Raw genomic sequence first — 15,116 nt, forward strand, 5'->3', positions numbered from 1 at the left:
AAGTGAAGGAACGAAATGGGAATTGGAACAAAGTGGTATTATGCAATTGACGGGTTGTATGGAATGCATGGTGACCTAGATCAGGAAGGGCTCAACCAGACCACCTTATGAACGCGGATAGATCTTGGTGGCTTTTTGTGCGAACGCTATCGAGGACAATCATAAGCAAAATTAGACATGCGTGAGTCTCGCGGGCAAACATTCGCTTTGTTGCCACAGGAGAGGGCCACCCACGCAACAGATACATCGGGTTCGCTAGATATATCCTCGATTCCTTTTCGATGTTGGCTCTCGTGGTCTACTTGGCGAACTGAACCGGTCTCTCTCATTCTCCCTCATCTTATGTATATTGGTCGGTCGTGTTGCAGTTACCGCAATTCTGCTGCTGTTGCATCTGTCATCTCTCAGTAAAGCTTAGCTGCGTCTTATTTGCGTTGTTTTTTGGTCTCTACTACCGATACTGGTATTCCTGTAACGAGACTTGTCACTCTTGTTGATATCCAAATGGTGACCCGTCGTGTGGCATCCGGACGCAACCTTTTCCCAATTCCAGCAATATCCATTTAAGCTGAGAGCTCGCCAAGCTTGTGCTTCGCATGGTCTGTAGGGAACTTGTCCGCGACGTTACAGTATAGCCCACCCGTGTTACCATACACGTCTGCCTTATATCTTTATGGCGAGATGTCCAGTGTTAGTTGTCTAGTTCAACCTTCAACTGACATGCTACGAGTACCTCAGAACGAACATCTCTCACAATGCAACCAGTGGTAACAACTCATGACGAGTCGGTGTTTTTTCTGTGCAAGCTCATCTGAGCCACGGGACAAGATTTCTTCCCGCGATCCTTTGGAAAATGAGACCGGTGGAAAACCTATAGCTATAGGTCCCCGAAGATCAGAGGTGATGCCGACGCTAATAATAATAACGCTGCTGCTGGCATATTTGAATGCCATCTTCACTGGCTCGCCCTCGGTCTAATGGGCAGCGCAATGGGACGTACCCTAATTCCTCGCTGCGTGCCATTTGTCATATTAAATGGTCTGGGATCTTAGGTTGTCCCATATAATCTGGTGTAACAACCTTTGGAAAGGATGGCTTTCCACTTGTGTTAGCAGTAATCTGTTTCCTCCACCAGATCGAAACTTACTGCTTACAAGAAACACAGTTCGATGATCAAGAAATGCGACCGACCCGTATTCATAAGCTAGGCTTGTCATCATAAACCTTGTTCATACCCTTTCCGCGGTATATAGTGATACATCAACCTCGCGCACGTTCCTCGCCTGGCATATTAAGTTAAAGTATGAATGTCCGTGGAAATCATTGCGCGTCTGGTCGCCGGTGGAACATCTCCTAGATGCCTAACTCAACACGAACTGGAACTCAATACAATGAAGAGCAACCCTTGCCAGCTGATACAATATCACACAAACAGCAAGTCTTATCCATCGGATCTTGAGACTGGCTGCGGGAGCGTCTGCCAAGTTGATCGTTGCACTTCGTTCTCCCTGATGTCGCGTAAGATAAATTCATATGTACGCACAACATGGTCCCGATTGTCTGGTCATTGCGTATAGGTGTCAACCCAGTCAGATCTGCTGCATACCAGGTATGATCCCATACCTTATTCAAGTGGTCAAGACATCGGTATTGGTGTCCGATAGCCTCCACATGTACCACATGAAAAGGCTTCTGTACGGAGCGAACTTGGAGCTCATCTCTACCATCTCCTTCTCTGTCATGTACTTCCATTTCCCACCTTTCGTGCGAAGCTTATTAACATCTCGTCCTGCAAGTACTGCCATTCCTCTTTGTATGCCCAAGTCTCCAGTACTGAAAACATCCATGCGCTTCAGAGCAAATGTTGCGAACATCTCAGCACTCCATGGTCCGATACCGCGGACTGTAACAAGCATGTGCATGACTTCTTGATCTGTAGCCGAGACCAATTTCTGCGCACTGAGCTCGCCGCTGTTGAATTTCTCAGCAAGACCCTGGATGTACTCGGCCTTCCGTTGCGACAGCCCTGCAGTACGGAGCTTCTCGATTGAGGTCTTGGCTATAGCTTCCGGCGATGGAAAGTAGTCCTTGGGAGGATTGGCATCAAAGAGAAGGACGAATTTCTTGCGAATCGATGAGGCTGCTGCCCCAGAGACTTGCTGGCCAATGATACCACTTGCAAGGCTCATGAAAGGGTCAATCACCTCCTTCAGTCCATCTGGACTGAATATTTTGCAGTGATTACGTTCGATGATCGTTCTCAGTCTTGGGTCAATCTCAATCAGATGCTTGCAACCTTCTGCAAGCAGCGTTTCTGTTGAAGATGTCGGTGTCGGTAGAGGGACTGACCACTTCACTGGCGTCGTATTTGAGTAAGCAACAACTCGTGAACCACGGGGAGTCGAAAGGGGAGCATTCGCGGCGTGCGGATCGGCCGGTCGCGGTTGCAGGCTACTACTGCTTTGATTGACGGTGGGAAGAGCACCAGCGGCCATAAAATGCACATTTGACAGAGTTGGCGTAGGAGGTGGTGGCTTTGATGGTGACTCTTTCACAGTACGCCTACGTTTTGGATTGGGCGTTAATTCAGCTGCTAATTCCGACTTCACATATCCAGTAGGTATACTTGAAGAGTCTTTACGCTTCTTGCTTGACGCAGCCTTCTTCATTGAGGCCCGATCAGTCTTCGACCTCAAGACTATGTCTTCTACGGGCAAGTCGTCCGCTGATTTGATCACATTCGTCGAGAGACGAGCTGAGCGACGAGTTGACATGGTTGCAGCACGAATCCGGAAATAGCCAGGGATTATTAAAGAGAGTTGTTGTAGAAGTTGATGAGGCATGCAGACGTTCATGCGACGAGAGAGACGCGGGACTCAGGAAGCTTGAGGCCGCCTGCAAGTAAGACGGGTATGACGCACGCAATCACCAATGCACGGGTGTCGCGTTAAAAGCCGACATGGAAATCTAACACGGTCTCGCGAAATCACGTGACAGCGTTAGATACTCAATCCAGCGTGGCATGTAACGGTATGCTTTAGGTATGAGCTATTTGTGTGGGCATTTTAAAAATACAGCTTGATATAAGTGCTGGCACTTATTGGTAGTCTTTACGAACTAGCTGGCCATTCCTTTTCTCGATGAGATGTAATGCTCCTGTTCGAAATAATTACTCTTCATGACCGACACATGCCAGAGTCATCCAGAACACTGGTGCCTACTCCTACTTTCTACACCCAATAATTTGACAGTTTGTATGACCCACGTTTTCCCGTCCCATTGATGGGTAACGGACTCTTGCCGCGGACTGGCCTCGCGCTCGCGTGCTCAGTCGTGCCAATTAGGCGTGTGGGATTGAGGTCCTTGGCTGAACATATGCTAGACTCGTGATCTCCGCTCGATGTGATATTGCCCTGGACGCCCAGTAATTGTCCTCCAGACAGAGCTCGACTGTATTCATTGGGACGTTATCTTTTCTCAAGTAGGATCGGCCTCCTCAGCCTCTTCAGCCTCACGCTCGCGCTTCGCCTCCTCCTCTTCTTCCCTCTCACGCATATGCATCGCTTCTACCAAGACGTTCCCTTCCATTCCGACGTCTTCGTCTCCGTCCGCACTTTTGACAGCTTTGGCCTTCTTCGAAGCCTCAATCCTTTCCTTTACCAGTCTTGCAATCGCGTTGTCGGTTCTTGTGTTCAGTACTTCGAGTTTTTTGTCCAGATCCCGCTTCAGGTCCCAGTTTGGCTTCTTCGGCTGGAGTTTGAAGAGATCGAGCGGTTGACCAGCCTGCTCCTCGGCCTCAGCCGCAGCTCTCGTTTGCTCTGCAAGCGCTGCAGCTTGTTGCTCCAACGTGATGTTGTCACCAGCAGGATTGAATTCAAATCCTAATTTTGGGCCTCGTATCTCGGGGTCGTAGTTCCGACCTGACAGATAGCTGCTTGTTGAGCTTAGTGCTCCTGACACAGTCCCAGTCAGAGCAGTTGAGGTCCCATCTTCGTCACCGCGCTCATCGCTAGGTTGCTTACGCTTCAAAGATCCTAATTTGGCTAGTCGGGCTTTTCGTTCTTGGGCAGCAGCGTCGAGTGTGGAGATCGACGACATTTTGCATCAAGGTTCGTCGAGTTTTGGCAGTGGAGGAGCTTGAATTAGGTCTAACATGACTGGAGAAGAGTTTCGTGCCGCGGTGCTCGCTGGCCCGTGCACGCGACTCGAAAGTTCAGCGCTTCAAAACCTCTGCTGCGTTACCTTTGAACACTGCAATGCGCTCGCGACGCAACATTCTAACCTCTATTCACAACATCTACCATGCTATAGTGATCGTGGTAGACTACTTTGTATATACACAAATGCGACACCGACCTTCTCTGTCCGTACCTCATGCCCCGAGGTCCTGTTCCAGCAGTGTCCAGTCTTTGTGGCCATGACTTGCAGACTGTATCATTCCTTGCTCCCCGACTCACTTTGGGACGTCCATCGACTCCCAGATCTTCCATACGACGCAACATCGATAATTGTCAACACGAAAATGGTCCAATCCAGCCGCACCACCAGTCACAGCGGAATGCAGCTGCTTCAAGCTTCATTAATATTTCCACATTCATGCGCAGAACATTCTGTCGTTCTCTGACAAATGCTCCCGCGAGACGATACACACATTCTGATGTTTCTTCGAAGATCAGACGTACGTTCACTGGAGTATCGCCTATAGGCAATCAGAAGGCGACTGTGATGAAACGACGAGCTACTTTTGAAGAGGGGCTCAGGCCCGGACAATCACGAACTTCGATTCCATTCCTCTCGGATAGGCAACGCTTGTGGCGTGAATGCATTGAAATACTTTCGAAAGGAGGAACGACCGAAGAGCTGCGTCTCAAATACAATCTCAAGGACGGTTACAGCTGGAGATGGACTAAAGGATATGGGGCCTTGAATTCGATCTGGGATCCTTGGCCCCTGGACCGCCCATTCGTAACTTCTCCCGAATTCCACCCCAAGGTTAAGCAGTGGGTGCAGCTTCTGTGGGAAGGCGAGCCAGACCGTGAAACTTTTGCTGGGAGATGGCATACTTTGGTTGTAAATTGGAAAGCAGCTAACGGCTATAGCAATGCGGAAGTTGTCGAGCTCCTTTTGTGGCTGCTCTATGATGACATTCCGCGAGCAATGCAATTGCTCGAAATGTGGACCGCAAGCAATTCTAGAGCTCCCGCTCATGTCATTGCGGATGCCATTTGGTACATCGCAAGAGTCGAAAGAGCTCGCCAAGTACAAGGCCATGCTCATGATGAGAGATTCATTCCGACGTTCTGGACACTATGGAAACAATGTCAACTTCTGCCTTATCGCATGCATCCCAACCTATTATTTCTTCTAGACTTATTGTCATCTGAGGAACAAGCTCAGAAACTTTATGATGGGCCGGATTCCAAATATATCCCTCAGTATCCCAATATGCAACTCAGGCTGGCGAAAGAACATGCGCTTCTCGGTCATGTTCCACAATGTATGGGTGCCCTGAAAAGGGCGTTTGACGCAGGTTTGGACAAACGAAACCCCTGGATTCTTCAATCCTGTTCGTTTGTAGTCAAACATCTTCCTCTGTCGTTGGAGGATCGATACGAGTCCATTTCTGAAATTGTGGCTTTGCTCGAACAGTACGAGCTGAAGCACAATATAATGTATTATAATAACATCATGCTGCAGGCCATCCGGGCTGCAGAGAAAGCTCGAGGCCCTTTCGAAAGGTATCAGCAGAGCACTAATATCCCCGATGGTCTTGCAACGGCATTGGAAACTTTCAACATGATTAGGGACCACGGCATCGAACCAGATGATTGCACGTATGGCATTGTTCTCAGAGGGTGCAACCTGTCCGATCGCAAGGATCTTCACGACGGCATAGTACAAGTCTGTGCGAAAGAGGCTCGAAAGTCGGGTAACGTGCAGACTGCTATCGAGTACTTTCACTACCTTTTTCGATATCACAGGATCTGGAAAACTCCCGGGATTTTCAAAGTCCTGGTGGAAGAATATCGTAAATTCTTCCACTTGTCCCCACTTAAAACTCTCGGCTTCATCGGCGACAAAGAATATGAGAACACGCAGGACCAACAAGCGCCCAAACCTGTCATCTTGATAATGCTTCTTGCGCGCCTTGGTGAGACCGCAAATGACCCATCTGCTGAAAAATGGCTTTACAGTCGCTACCTCGACTTCCGCGCCGCCATCACCACTGCAAACCAGGATCTTGCCCCCCTGATCGAAACACCACACGCACACAACGCGTACATGCATGCCTGGTGCCGCCACCCAGGCCTCCTCAAACAAGCCCCATCCATCATCCAAGACATGTCTGCCGAGATCCCGTCTGCCAACCTATACATAAAAAGCCTAGGCCGCCACTTGCGCCCTGCAAAAGCAGACATCGTCAGCTGGAACATACTCATCAACGGCTTTATGCAACACGGCCAGCCCGCCGTTGCAGAGAAACTGAGAGAGATGATCAAGGACCGTGGCTTGGAGCCTACGGCCGTGACCTGGAGCACGCTTGCGACAGGCTACGCGGCGCTGCAAAACGCAGAGGCCGCGGCGCACATGCTTCGGCTGGGCGAGGCCGATGACAAGTTGGACAATGAGCATATGTCGTTTGCGCTGTGGCTTGTCATGAAGAAAATTCGTGATCGTCCGGCGCTTATGAAAGCGTTGGACAATACTGCGACCCAGAAGCCGAGACCTGTCCTAGATATGAGCAGCGTGCAGATATCGGTGCCTTCTGAATGTGTGGAAGGAGACAAGAACCTAGGTGACGAAAAACCAAGTGATCAGCGACCAAGTGACAAAAATCTAGATGACGAGGGATATCATGTTGAAGACTTCGCTGAGGTTGCCGGGACTTACTTTAACAGGCATGATAGCTTGTCGACAGGTGAACATCAGGAAGCGTTTGAGTCGGACGTGTCAGTGCCGAGATCATTTGATAGTGTATAATAGTATATGTGTACAGCGGACATAGACACACTTTTGTCAAATATGAATCACACCTGAATTATCTCATAGCCTGAACGCCCCCGCAGTCCGCCTCGTATCATTGCCCTTGACCTGGCTCCCATCCACGTTAGTCAGTTCACCTTTCTTCCCAATAATCTTGACGCCACCCCTCTTCAGAGCTCCTACGACCTCCTTCTCCTGCTCCTTCTTTCCTGCTTTCTTCACAACCTCCTTCCCGTCCCGCCCTACCATGACAACCGCCTCATTCGCCTTTTCCTTCTTCGCCCTCTCCTTCGCCCGCCTCCGCCGCCTTGCCTTGTCTTCCCGTTCCATCTCCTCTTGTGCAACAGGCATCCCGCCCCGCGTGACAATCTCGCCACCAATCTTCTCCTGCCCAGGCTTGTAGACTTCCTGTGGTGCGAGCTGACTTGCGGAGCCCATGTCCGTACCTGCCGTCGGCCGCGCGTCTTCCAAGGATAGCGCAGGCGCGTCGACACGGATCTCGAGCGAGGGAGCGGCGGGCTTGGGCCGGTAGTGGTAGCTACACAGAGCATCCAGGCTGCGACTTACACTATTCCATAGATTGCTGATCTCGTCATGTGCAGCTTCGATTTTTGCATCGGCGGCGGATACATATGCCGGGTCTGTCTTGGCGAGATGTTCTTCCTCGTAGATTTCGCCGAGGCCTTTTGCGCTCTTTGTGTCCGGAAGATCCACCAGTCCTCGGCGTTTGGGGCCTGTAGCGAGGTCATCGGGTCTGCGACGTATGAGTTCGTCGAATTCTGAGGATAGGATGCGGCGCTTGATCAGCGCCTCAATATCTTCAGATACTTCGGCGGTGATTACGGGCACGGGCTTGCCAGCTCGCTCGAAGTCGAGATCTTCTTCGAGTAGGGAATTTATTGGGCGATCAGTCGCACGAGCTTCACCTGACAGTGTCCAGGAACGTTTTGCGACGTTTTCGGCTTCCAGTTTGCGAATTTCTTCGGCGATTTTAGCTTGCCGTCGCTCATGGGTGGAACGGCGTGATACTGGGTCGCCAGGATCCAGCTCTTCGAGCTCCGATTCTTCGCCTTCGTCGTCTTCATCTGAGAAGAGATCACGATGAACATCGGCCATAGCGCGTTCGATATCAGCTTGATCATTCTCTGCTGTCGTACCATCCGTGATAGAGCCAGCCCCCTCCTTGGCAGGGAAATTGTGCGGATTTGGCCGACCACGTTTTTTCTTGTTTTTGCCCCCTTTCTTGGAGGCCGGAGGAGCAAAGAAATCGGCATACAGGATATTATTAGCATTAGTAAGACCATTAATGTCTCCTGCATCCATATCCTCATCATCGTCGTCCATATCGCTTGCTCCTTCAGGAGCATCAAGGTTCATGTTACCGAAAGCTGGAGCACCCTCGTCTTCGTCGTCCCCGTCATCGTCAAGTTTCATAACACCATTCGTAAGAGACACGTTCCCTCCAGCAAGCGGGTCAGCAAAGAAATCGATCTCTTCGTCCTCGTCGTCTTCTTGTGGATTTTGCTGTTCCATGAGTTGTGACTGCTTATTGAAAGTGTCTATCGAAAAGAAGCCATCGTTCAGTCCAAATTTGTCCGATACAAATTCTTCCGCTGGTGTGTCATCTACGTCTTCTTCGTCTGATAGACCGTTCTCGAGTCCTTCCATTCCGTCCATGTTTTCCTCGTCGCTTTCGTTGGAACCATCGATTAGATCTCCAGCATCCGAGGCAAGGACTTCTTCCTCCTGTTCCTGTTCACCATCCCCAAGCTCGTCAATAAAATCCTCGCGATCAGAACCATCTTCTTCGCCATCATCATCCTGATCTTCTGAAACTGAATTTACCGCCCCATCGGCGTCCAAATTCTGCTCAGCCAACGCCCTGACAACCTCCTCCTGTGTAGCATCGATGACCCTCCTCGCCTGCTCCCACACTTGCTCACACTTAAATCCCTCCACATATACCTTTTTCATCCGCAACATATCCTCTGTACTACCATTCTCGCCCCTCTTCCTCTTTTTACGCATCTCATTCTGGCGTTGCTCTTGCGCCGCAGTAACACCTGAAGCTAGTGGATCAAGCAATTGCTTCGCGAGCGCAAGTGCAGACGCGTGTAAATTTTTGTGCGGCTGTAGGAATTCAAGAGGTTGCTGGGAGAGAGTGGTGAGCAGTACATCGGCGAGCGGGCTACGGATGTCCATGGTTGCGGCAGACAGGGTGTGGGAGGATGTTGATGTGGGCGGGGAAAAGGATGGGGCCGGCATGAGTTTTGTAGATTACAGAGCCCAGCTATGTGCAAGCTGAGCAATTTCTCGAAAGTGTCCCGGTCGTAAAATTCGTCGAAAGTGTATTGTATTAACATGTAGACGAGCTGGGAAAAAGTTCATGGCGGAAATTTTGAAGTACCGCCGAGAAATGCCCGTGCGCCGCCCAAGAGCTCAGTCGTCCTCGACGGCGATGGATAGCCGCACTTTATTCTACAGCTCCATATACGACTTTGACCTGCTCTACTTGATGACCCGCATAGCCACCAGCGTCTGGTTGCTCGCATAGAGACAATTGGCCAAAAGTATTGCCGCTTACTGCACCCTAAATCGAGCATCGAAGGGAAAAGACCCTTCTCTCACGCTATGGGCTTCACAACAGGCTTCGTACGTTCATGTCCCTCAAACCTCGAGAAGATCGAGGTCTAACCATAGTTGTATAGCTCGGTGGTGTAACCCTCACGACCTCAATTCTTTATCTCGCGTCCGCGCTTCATACACAGACCCGCGCGCGCCAACGCGAACTTCTCCGGCAGCAACGCCTTGTACTCTACAACATTGTCGACCCACAACCCGAAATTGAACTACCCACGCGGCGAGAAGTCCAGGTAGGTGTCGTGGAACAAGCGAAGGACGGTTGGAACCGCGAACTGGAGAAGGCCGTGCGGTGGGCACAAGAGAAAGACTGGGCACTACTCAGACAGGGGCTCGAGGAGGATGTGGCTCGATTATGGAGCAGGGTGAAGGCGAGTACGGAGAAGAAGGCGGGTGAGGTCGTGGAGAAGGCTACGAAGTGAGGATGAAAGGGGCAGTGGATTCTCGCAACTTTACAATTAGGGGTCAGCAATGCAGTGAAGTCTTCACAAATTTAGCTATACATCATTATCTGCACAAGTGTCTTCATCATTGCTTAACATGCAATTATAGTATTCATCACAGCTATAACCAGGTCACACATGGCGATATGCAGAATCACTTAGGTAGGTGTGCAGGAGATGGAATAAATGACGCAGTACGAATTGCATATGTAGTTTTTCCCGGGTATCGATATCCATGGAATGATTCGCAATCGTGCATGAAGAAAAGTGAAGAAAACTCGTATCAACTAACTAAGGGTAGCCCGGGTAATTTACCCATTCTAACCACACGAGGCCAGTTCCGGTGTCATCAGCGCCAGAAATGCAGCGAAATCGAGTTACTTTTGGGCCATGCGATGGATGCTGTCCCAGTCCCGGACGCCGTGTATTGACAACTCCATTAATAATCTACTCATGTGGTAGTCCAATTCGAAAGCATCAGACGCTCAGTGATGTCGGCCTGTAGCTGTAGCTACAGGAGCTGGTGCCGGAAGTCGTGCAGCGGCAGGGTGATTTTGCCCAGGTAAAGAGAACTTGGGTGGTGGGATCGAAGCGGGCGGTGGTGGCTTTGGTGGCAGATGGGAAGGTGTGCCCCATTTTGCAATACTACTCTCATTCGATGTGAGCGACTGAGCACTATGGTTTGGTCCAGTAGGGACATTGGACGCTTGTGTCATGGACGAGGTTGATGCAGGCTGCGGTAGCATGCTAGGCCGACTGCCATTGCTTGGTTTCACCGTGCTAGGAATATTTTGCAGGAAATGCGGTGAAGCGAATGCACTTGACTGCTGAGACTGAGGAGGACTTGGTCGTGCCACATGACCTTGTGAAGACATCGCATACGACTGGCTCGGATAGCTATGCATTGCAGGTGGTGTCATCTGAGCGTGCTGAGCTTGCATTGAGAAAGAAGCTCTGCCCCCAGGGATGAATGCTTGGATCTGAGGGTTGAATTGATTACGGTTGTAGCTGCCAGGGAGCGGGTGCTGATTTTTATTTTGCTTTCCGTTGGCGAGAGAAGGTGCAGGCAGCTGTCCATACGCATAGTTGCTTTGGTAGCTCGCCTGATTCATGGGAGATCCTTGTGGCTGATATTGGTTCTGGGAGGGCTGATAGCTTGACTGATGTGGCATTGTCGTCCAGTTCTGGGCCATGGACTGCTGTGGATGATGCTGAAGTGCATGATGAGCTTGATATCCGCCCATAAGGACCGGGCTAGCTTTCGGCATCTGTGGCGTGATGTTAGGTGCCGACTGAAAGGATTGCATACCCCTTTGGAATTCTGCACTCAGGTCGTAGCCCATCGGTTGACTAACACCATAGTTTAAAGGCTGACCCTGTTGATAGACTTGGCCCTGCCAGACATATGGCTGAGAGGCCTCCTGCTGCATTTGATAGCCATTTTCGTAGGTCATAGGCTGCTGCACATGTTGGGGCATCATAGAATATTGATGCTGCGGTATACCGTTGGAAGCATATTGTCCGTAAAGTATGCTGCTGCTGTCTGGTTGATAGGAGGCCGCTGCAGGGTATGCCTGTGGTGGATAGGCATTAAAATGAGCACGTGACTCAAATTCTTCATCGTCATAGTTGCGACTCTTCTTTTTCGTCTTCTTCCCAGATGCGGAGCTGGAGCGCGAGGTATCATTCTCGTCAGCCTTCACGCCTTCGGCTTGTTCAACAGCATCAGCCGCTTGGCCAAATATGCGCTGTCTCACTTCATTATATTTTGCCATTCTGACTTCATGCGACGACGGTTGTTTGCCTTTCCCATCGCTGTCTCCATCGCTTCCCACTGAGGTCGCGTTTGAGGGCCCATCAGAGTTTGCTGTAGTGTTCGTACCAGACGTTGCTTTTCCGTCTTCACCACGCCGCATTATTTTACGTGTCGGTGCATCAATCGGCGGGGTATTTACGACTCCATTGTTGGATGAGAAACTCAATAGAGGCGGTGGAATCCTGCAGTATTCAGTCTTCGAGACCCTTACGCCGGTCATTGACTCGTCAACTGTGTGAGCAAGAATGTAGTAGTCTGCAAGCTTATGTGCAAGCATCCGATAGAAAGCATTGCAACTCGGTAGAGACAGCTGGCATTCCTTCGGATCCTTGACGAAATCGATCAGGTCTTGCTCTAGCTTCAGGACCCAAACGCGATCACGTTGAGATTCTAAAGCTTCCAGAAGCTTTTCGTCTGGTAGTGGACCTGTATGACCGTAATCCGCACGCAAGCCGTTATTCAAGGTCATATGTGCAGATACTGACGGCGCAGCCGCGCTGAGAGGGCGACTATTCACAAACTGCGTACCATTAGGCACAATTCCAGGAGGCAGTCTTCCTGGTGGTGCTCCACGAAGTGCTGCAGGACCGAGCGTTCCGATTTCGCGCAACTGCTCGCTGAAGGCCCTCGCTGCACCCACATCCGACCCCATCCTCGAGTCCGCAGCAGTAGATCCGGGAGGAGAATTGCCATCTTCATCAGCAGCTCTGAGGCTTGCGCTATCATCGGGTCGAAGGGACTCTTTTTCATCAAGGGCAAAGGTAGTGCCGGAAGCTACGCTCTTGCCATCCAGGCTTGGCGGTTTTGCTGAATCGCCAGATGATGAAAGTCGAGTAGAGACTTCTTCAACAGTCGGCTGTCTGCCGCTCATAGATCTCGCAGGTTGGCTAGGATCGATGCGGCGCTGTACAATGGAGGTGGTGGCAATTGAGTTACCTGTTGTTGACCATTGCTCGCTATGAAGCTCAAAGTCTTCAGGTTTGGCAAGAATAGTCTGTCGACGTTCGCTTGGGCTCTCGGTCGAGTCTGTTGGATCTACTTCATCTTGAGGAGTGGTAGTGACAGCGTGTGTGGCAGAAGAGGAAATCGCGTGTTGAGGGTCAGATGTCGTGGTTGCATTAATTTCTTTTGTGATATGAGGTTTGTAAGATGACGATGCAACCTACAGCAGGTCAGATCCGGAGAAAAAATCTGCCTGAACGCGGCTCGAGAAAGAAAGCTACGTCAAAGAGATTACAACGACACGAACTCACTTTCGCAAAGGAAGGCTTATTGAGAGCCTGTTGCTCGACAGGTGGCGAAGCCATGGAAGCCATGTTGAAATGTAAGTCTCGTGCCTATACGAGCGCAACGAAGGATAGTCTACAATAGTCGTTGTGTAATCGTAGAGTGACCTGTCGCAAGAAGGCGCGGCGCGGGCGCAACGAGAGTAAGAAATGAAGAGTTGGTTGAAGATCGATTCTCAGGAGAGAGGCTGCTCAAGGAAAGCGTCGAGGGCTAGAGCCACAGAGCTGGACATGATTGAACTGACACATAGGCCGTGGTCGTTGTTGGTGCGACGTTGTGTGCAGAGGTTGAGGGGTCGGTGGACGGGCAGACAGAGAGGGATGGAAAGTTGTGGGAAGGTTCTCAGGGCGCAGGGCTGACTTTAACAGACGACGAGCCACACGCGCAACCCACACAGCGCGTAGAGTCGATTTAGATGCCAGAAAGGTCAGCTGCAGATAGTTTGTTGGACGAGAATACTCGGTGTGATGTTACGGACAGAGTCGCCTTAGGAAGTTAAAGCGAGATGGGGGGACAGAGTGAAGATGGAGGACTGGGCCTTCAATCGATGTGTGGTGCGGTTTGGGATACAGATTTCGATCTGCCCAGCCGGACATTTCGATTGTTCCGAAGTTGAGCCGATGCAGCCTCCCATTGGTCTGCGAAATAGACCTCTCCGTTCTTCCTTCTGCTGTTCCAGGTTCCAGGTTCTATTAGGGCTAATTCATTCTCTCCAAGTCTGACTCTGACGGTCGGCCCGCAAGGCCTTTGCTCTGATCAACTGTACGATCTCGCTACTTGTCAACTTACGTCACTTGAAGTCAACTCTGTCATGAGCACGAACTTTTCTACAACACACGCACGGCACTTATGAAGCCATATCGTCCTCCAGGCCGCTCGCGTGCTGCCCCCAGCACCCTGTGCCAAAAATGCTTAAAACGAGGCCACTTTAGCTATGAATGTTCTGCAAAGGCTCAAGAGCGTCCATATGCAGCAAGACCGTCACGAACACAGCAGCTCTTCAATCCGACACTAGTCCCAGAGCTGACCAACGACGTACCGGCTGACCTGCTACCAAAGAAAGGTGTGGCTGATGAGCAGCTGGCAAAGAAAGAGTTGGAGCGCACAAGGAAACGATCCAGAGATGAAAGAGAGCGAAGGCACCGCCGCAAACGGTCGCGTTCAATGTCCTCGCGCGCTTCGTCTGTCTCGACCATCTCAACAAACCGTTCGCGGTCACCGTCGCCGGAGCATACGTCAAAACGAAAAAGATTGTCGGGTACAATGCCCAATGTCCATCTAGGCCGAGATGAACAGATGGGTGGGAAGAGAAGGAGAAGCCCGAGTATTTTATCGTCAGACTCGCAAGTCTCGCGGGTATCTGACGGCATGAAGGAGGTTCGCAATCACGACCGCAACACCAGAAGGCGACTCAGCTCATACAGTCCGTCACCCAGGGGCCGGCGCAGAAGGAGGGAGATGATCCACGACGATATGGAGCGTACACCCAGCAGAAGTCGGACACCGCCAAGGAGAAGATCACGCTCGCACTCAACACCACGAGGTCTGCGAGCACGGAGAAGCCCGTCGTTACGGTCTCGGTCACGCAGTCCCGTCTACGCGAATGGCAGTCGCGGTGGTGACTCTGTACCGGATAGGCCAGCTTTACGCAATGGTTTCGACCGACGACCAAGTTCACCTCCTTTACGAAAAGAACGAAGCCTTAGTCCTTTCAGCAAGAGACTGGCCATGACTAGAGCTATGAATTCAGGGCAGGGAGATAATCGCATGAACCAAGTCCATCCCCCTCCATGGCGCTGATACTCACATTGGGCTAGCCCAAATTTGTATCATATGGTTCTTCGTGTATCGCCACATGAACTTCTCTTCATGAACCACAATCGTATGGAATCTGGAAGACAATTTGCCCACTGATCCCTTTACTCAAATATAGATCAGTTTTCCCG

At 50.8% G+C, this 15,116-nt stretch overlaps 7 protein-coding genes across 7 annotated transcripts; 3 read left to right on the top strand and 4 right to left on the bottom strand.

Moving 5' to 3' along the window:
- Positions 1-1,628: 1,628 nt before the first annotated feature.
- EJ05DRAFT_492313 (DNA glycosylase) lies at positions 1,629-2,961 on the bottom strand (the record flags this gene model as incomplete). Its single annotated transcript, XM_033746026.1, has 3 exons — positions 1,629-2,635; positions 2,739-2,884; positions 2,930-2,961. The coding sequence occupies 3 exons, from the start codon at positions 2,959-2,961 to the stop codon at positions 1,629-1,631; spliced, it is 1,185 nt and encodes a 394-aa protein (XP_033602008.1).
- A 57-nt stretch (positions 2,962-3,018) lies between these two features.
- Positions 3,019-4,136, bottom strand: EJ05DRAFT_474656 (uncharacterized protein). Its single transcript, XM_033743643.1, has one exon. The coding sequence runs from the start codon at positions 4,096-4,098 to the stop codon at positions 3,478-3,480; it is 621 nt and encodes a 206-aa protein (XP_033602009.1). The 5' UTR covers positions 4,099-4,136; the 3' UTR covers positions 3,019-3,477.
- A 115-nt stretch (positions 4,137-4,251) lies between these two features.
- On the top strand, positions 4,252-7,031 carry EJ05DRAFT_474657 (uncharacterized protein). The gene has a single exon (XM_033743644.1). It carries the CDS (start codon positions 4,375-4,377, stop codon positions 6,979-6,981), a length of 2,607 nt encoding a protein of 868 aa, XP_033602010.1. The 5' UTR covers positions 4,252-4,374; the 3' UTR covers positions 6,982-7,031.
- Positions 7,032-7,044: 13 nt separating this feature from the next.
- On the bottom strand, positions 7,045-9,186 carry EJ05DRAFT_498773 (Mpp10 protein; the record flags this gene model as incomplete). Its single annotated transcript, XM_033746735.1, has 1 exon — positions 7,045-9,186. The coding sequence occupies one exon, from the start codon at positions 9,184-9,186 to the stop codon at positions 7,045-7,047; it is 2,142 nt and encodes a 713-aa protein (XP_033602011.1).
- A 132-nt stretch (positions 9,187-9,318) lies between these two features.
- Positions 9,319-10,141, top strand: EJ05DRAFT_509299 (uncharacterized protein). The gene is made up of 2 exons (XM_033748083.1): positions 9,319-9,636; positions 9,693-10,141. Exons 1-2 carry the CDS (start codon positions 9,616-9,618, stop codon positions 10,044-10,046), a joined length of 375 nt encoding a protein of 124 aa, XP_033602012.1. The 5' UTR covers positions 9,319-9,615; the 3' UTR covers positions 10,047-10,141.
- A 384-nt stretch (positions 10,142-10,525) lies between these two features.
- EJ05DRAFT_302375 (uncharacterized protein) lies at positions 10,526-13,419 on the bottom strand. The gene is made up of 2 exons (XM_033740610.1): positions 13,137-13,419; positions 10,526-13,045 (listed from the first exon to the last, which is right to left on the bottom strand). The coding sequence occupies exons 1-2, from the start codon at positions 13,197-13,199 to the stop codon at positions 10,553-10,555; spliced, it is 2,556 nt and encodes an 851-aa protein (XP_033602013.1). The 5' UTR covers positions 13,200-13,419; the 3' UTR covers positions 10,526-10,552.
- A 430-nt stretch (positions 13,420-13,849) lies between these two features.
- EJ05DRAFT_509301 (uncharacterized protein) lies at positions 13,850-14,792 on the top strand (the record flags this gene model as incomplete). The annotated part of the gene is made up of 2 exons (XM_033748084.1): positions 13,850-14,547; positions 14,595-14,792. Exons 1-2 carry the CDS (start codon positions 14,020-14,022, stop codon positions 14,790-14,792), a joined length of 726 nt encoding a protein of 241 aa, XP_033602014.1. The 5' UTR covers positions 13,850-14,019.
- Positions 14,793-15,116: the final 324 nt, after the last annotated feature.

Source organism: Pseudovirgaria hyperparasitica, assembly GCF_010093815.1.
Source record: "Pseudovirgaria hyperparasitica strain CBS 121739 unplaced genomic scaffold EJ05scaffold_5, whole genome shotgun sequence".
In the NCBI taxonomy this organism is placed as follows: Eukaryota; Fungi; Ascomycota; class Dothideomycetes; order Acrospermales; family Acrospermaceae; genus Pseudovirgaria; species Pseudovirgaria hyperparasitica.

Bases quoted from the DNA above. Each gene is read 5' to 3' on its own strand.
- EJ05DRAFT_474656 (XM_033743643.1), bottom strand. From the start codon at position 4,098: ATGTCGTCGATCTCCACACTCGACGCTGCTGCCCAAGAACGAAAAGCC.
- EJ05DRAFT_474657 (XM_033743644.1), top strand. From the start codon at position 4,375: ATGCCCCGAGGTCCTGTTCCAGCAGTGTCCAGTCTTTGTGGCCATGAC.
- EJ05DRAFT_509299 (XM_033748083.1), top strand. From the start codon at position 9,616: ATGGGCTTCACAACAGGCTTC. The intron at 9,637-9,692 runs GTACGTTCATGT...ATAGTTGTATAG, and splicing joins TGGGCTTCACAACAGGCTTC to CTCGGTGGTGTAACCCTCAC.
- EJ05DRAFT_302375 (XM_033740610.1), bottom strand. From the start codon at position 13,199: ATGGCTTCCATGGCTTCGCCACCTGTCGAGCAACAGGCTCTCAATAAG. The intron at 13,046-13,136 runs GTGAGTTCGTGT...GACCTGCTGTAG, and splicing joins ATAAGCCTTCCTTTGCGAAA to GTTGCATCGTCATCTTACAA.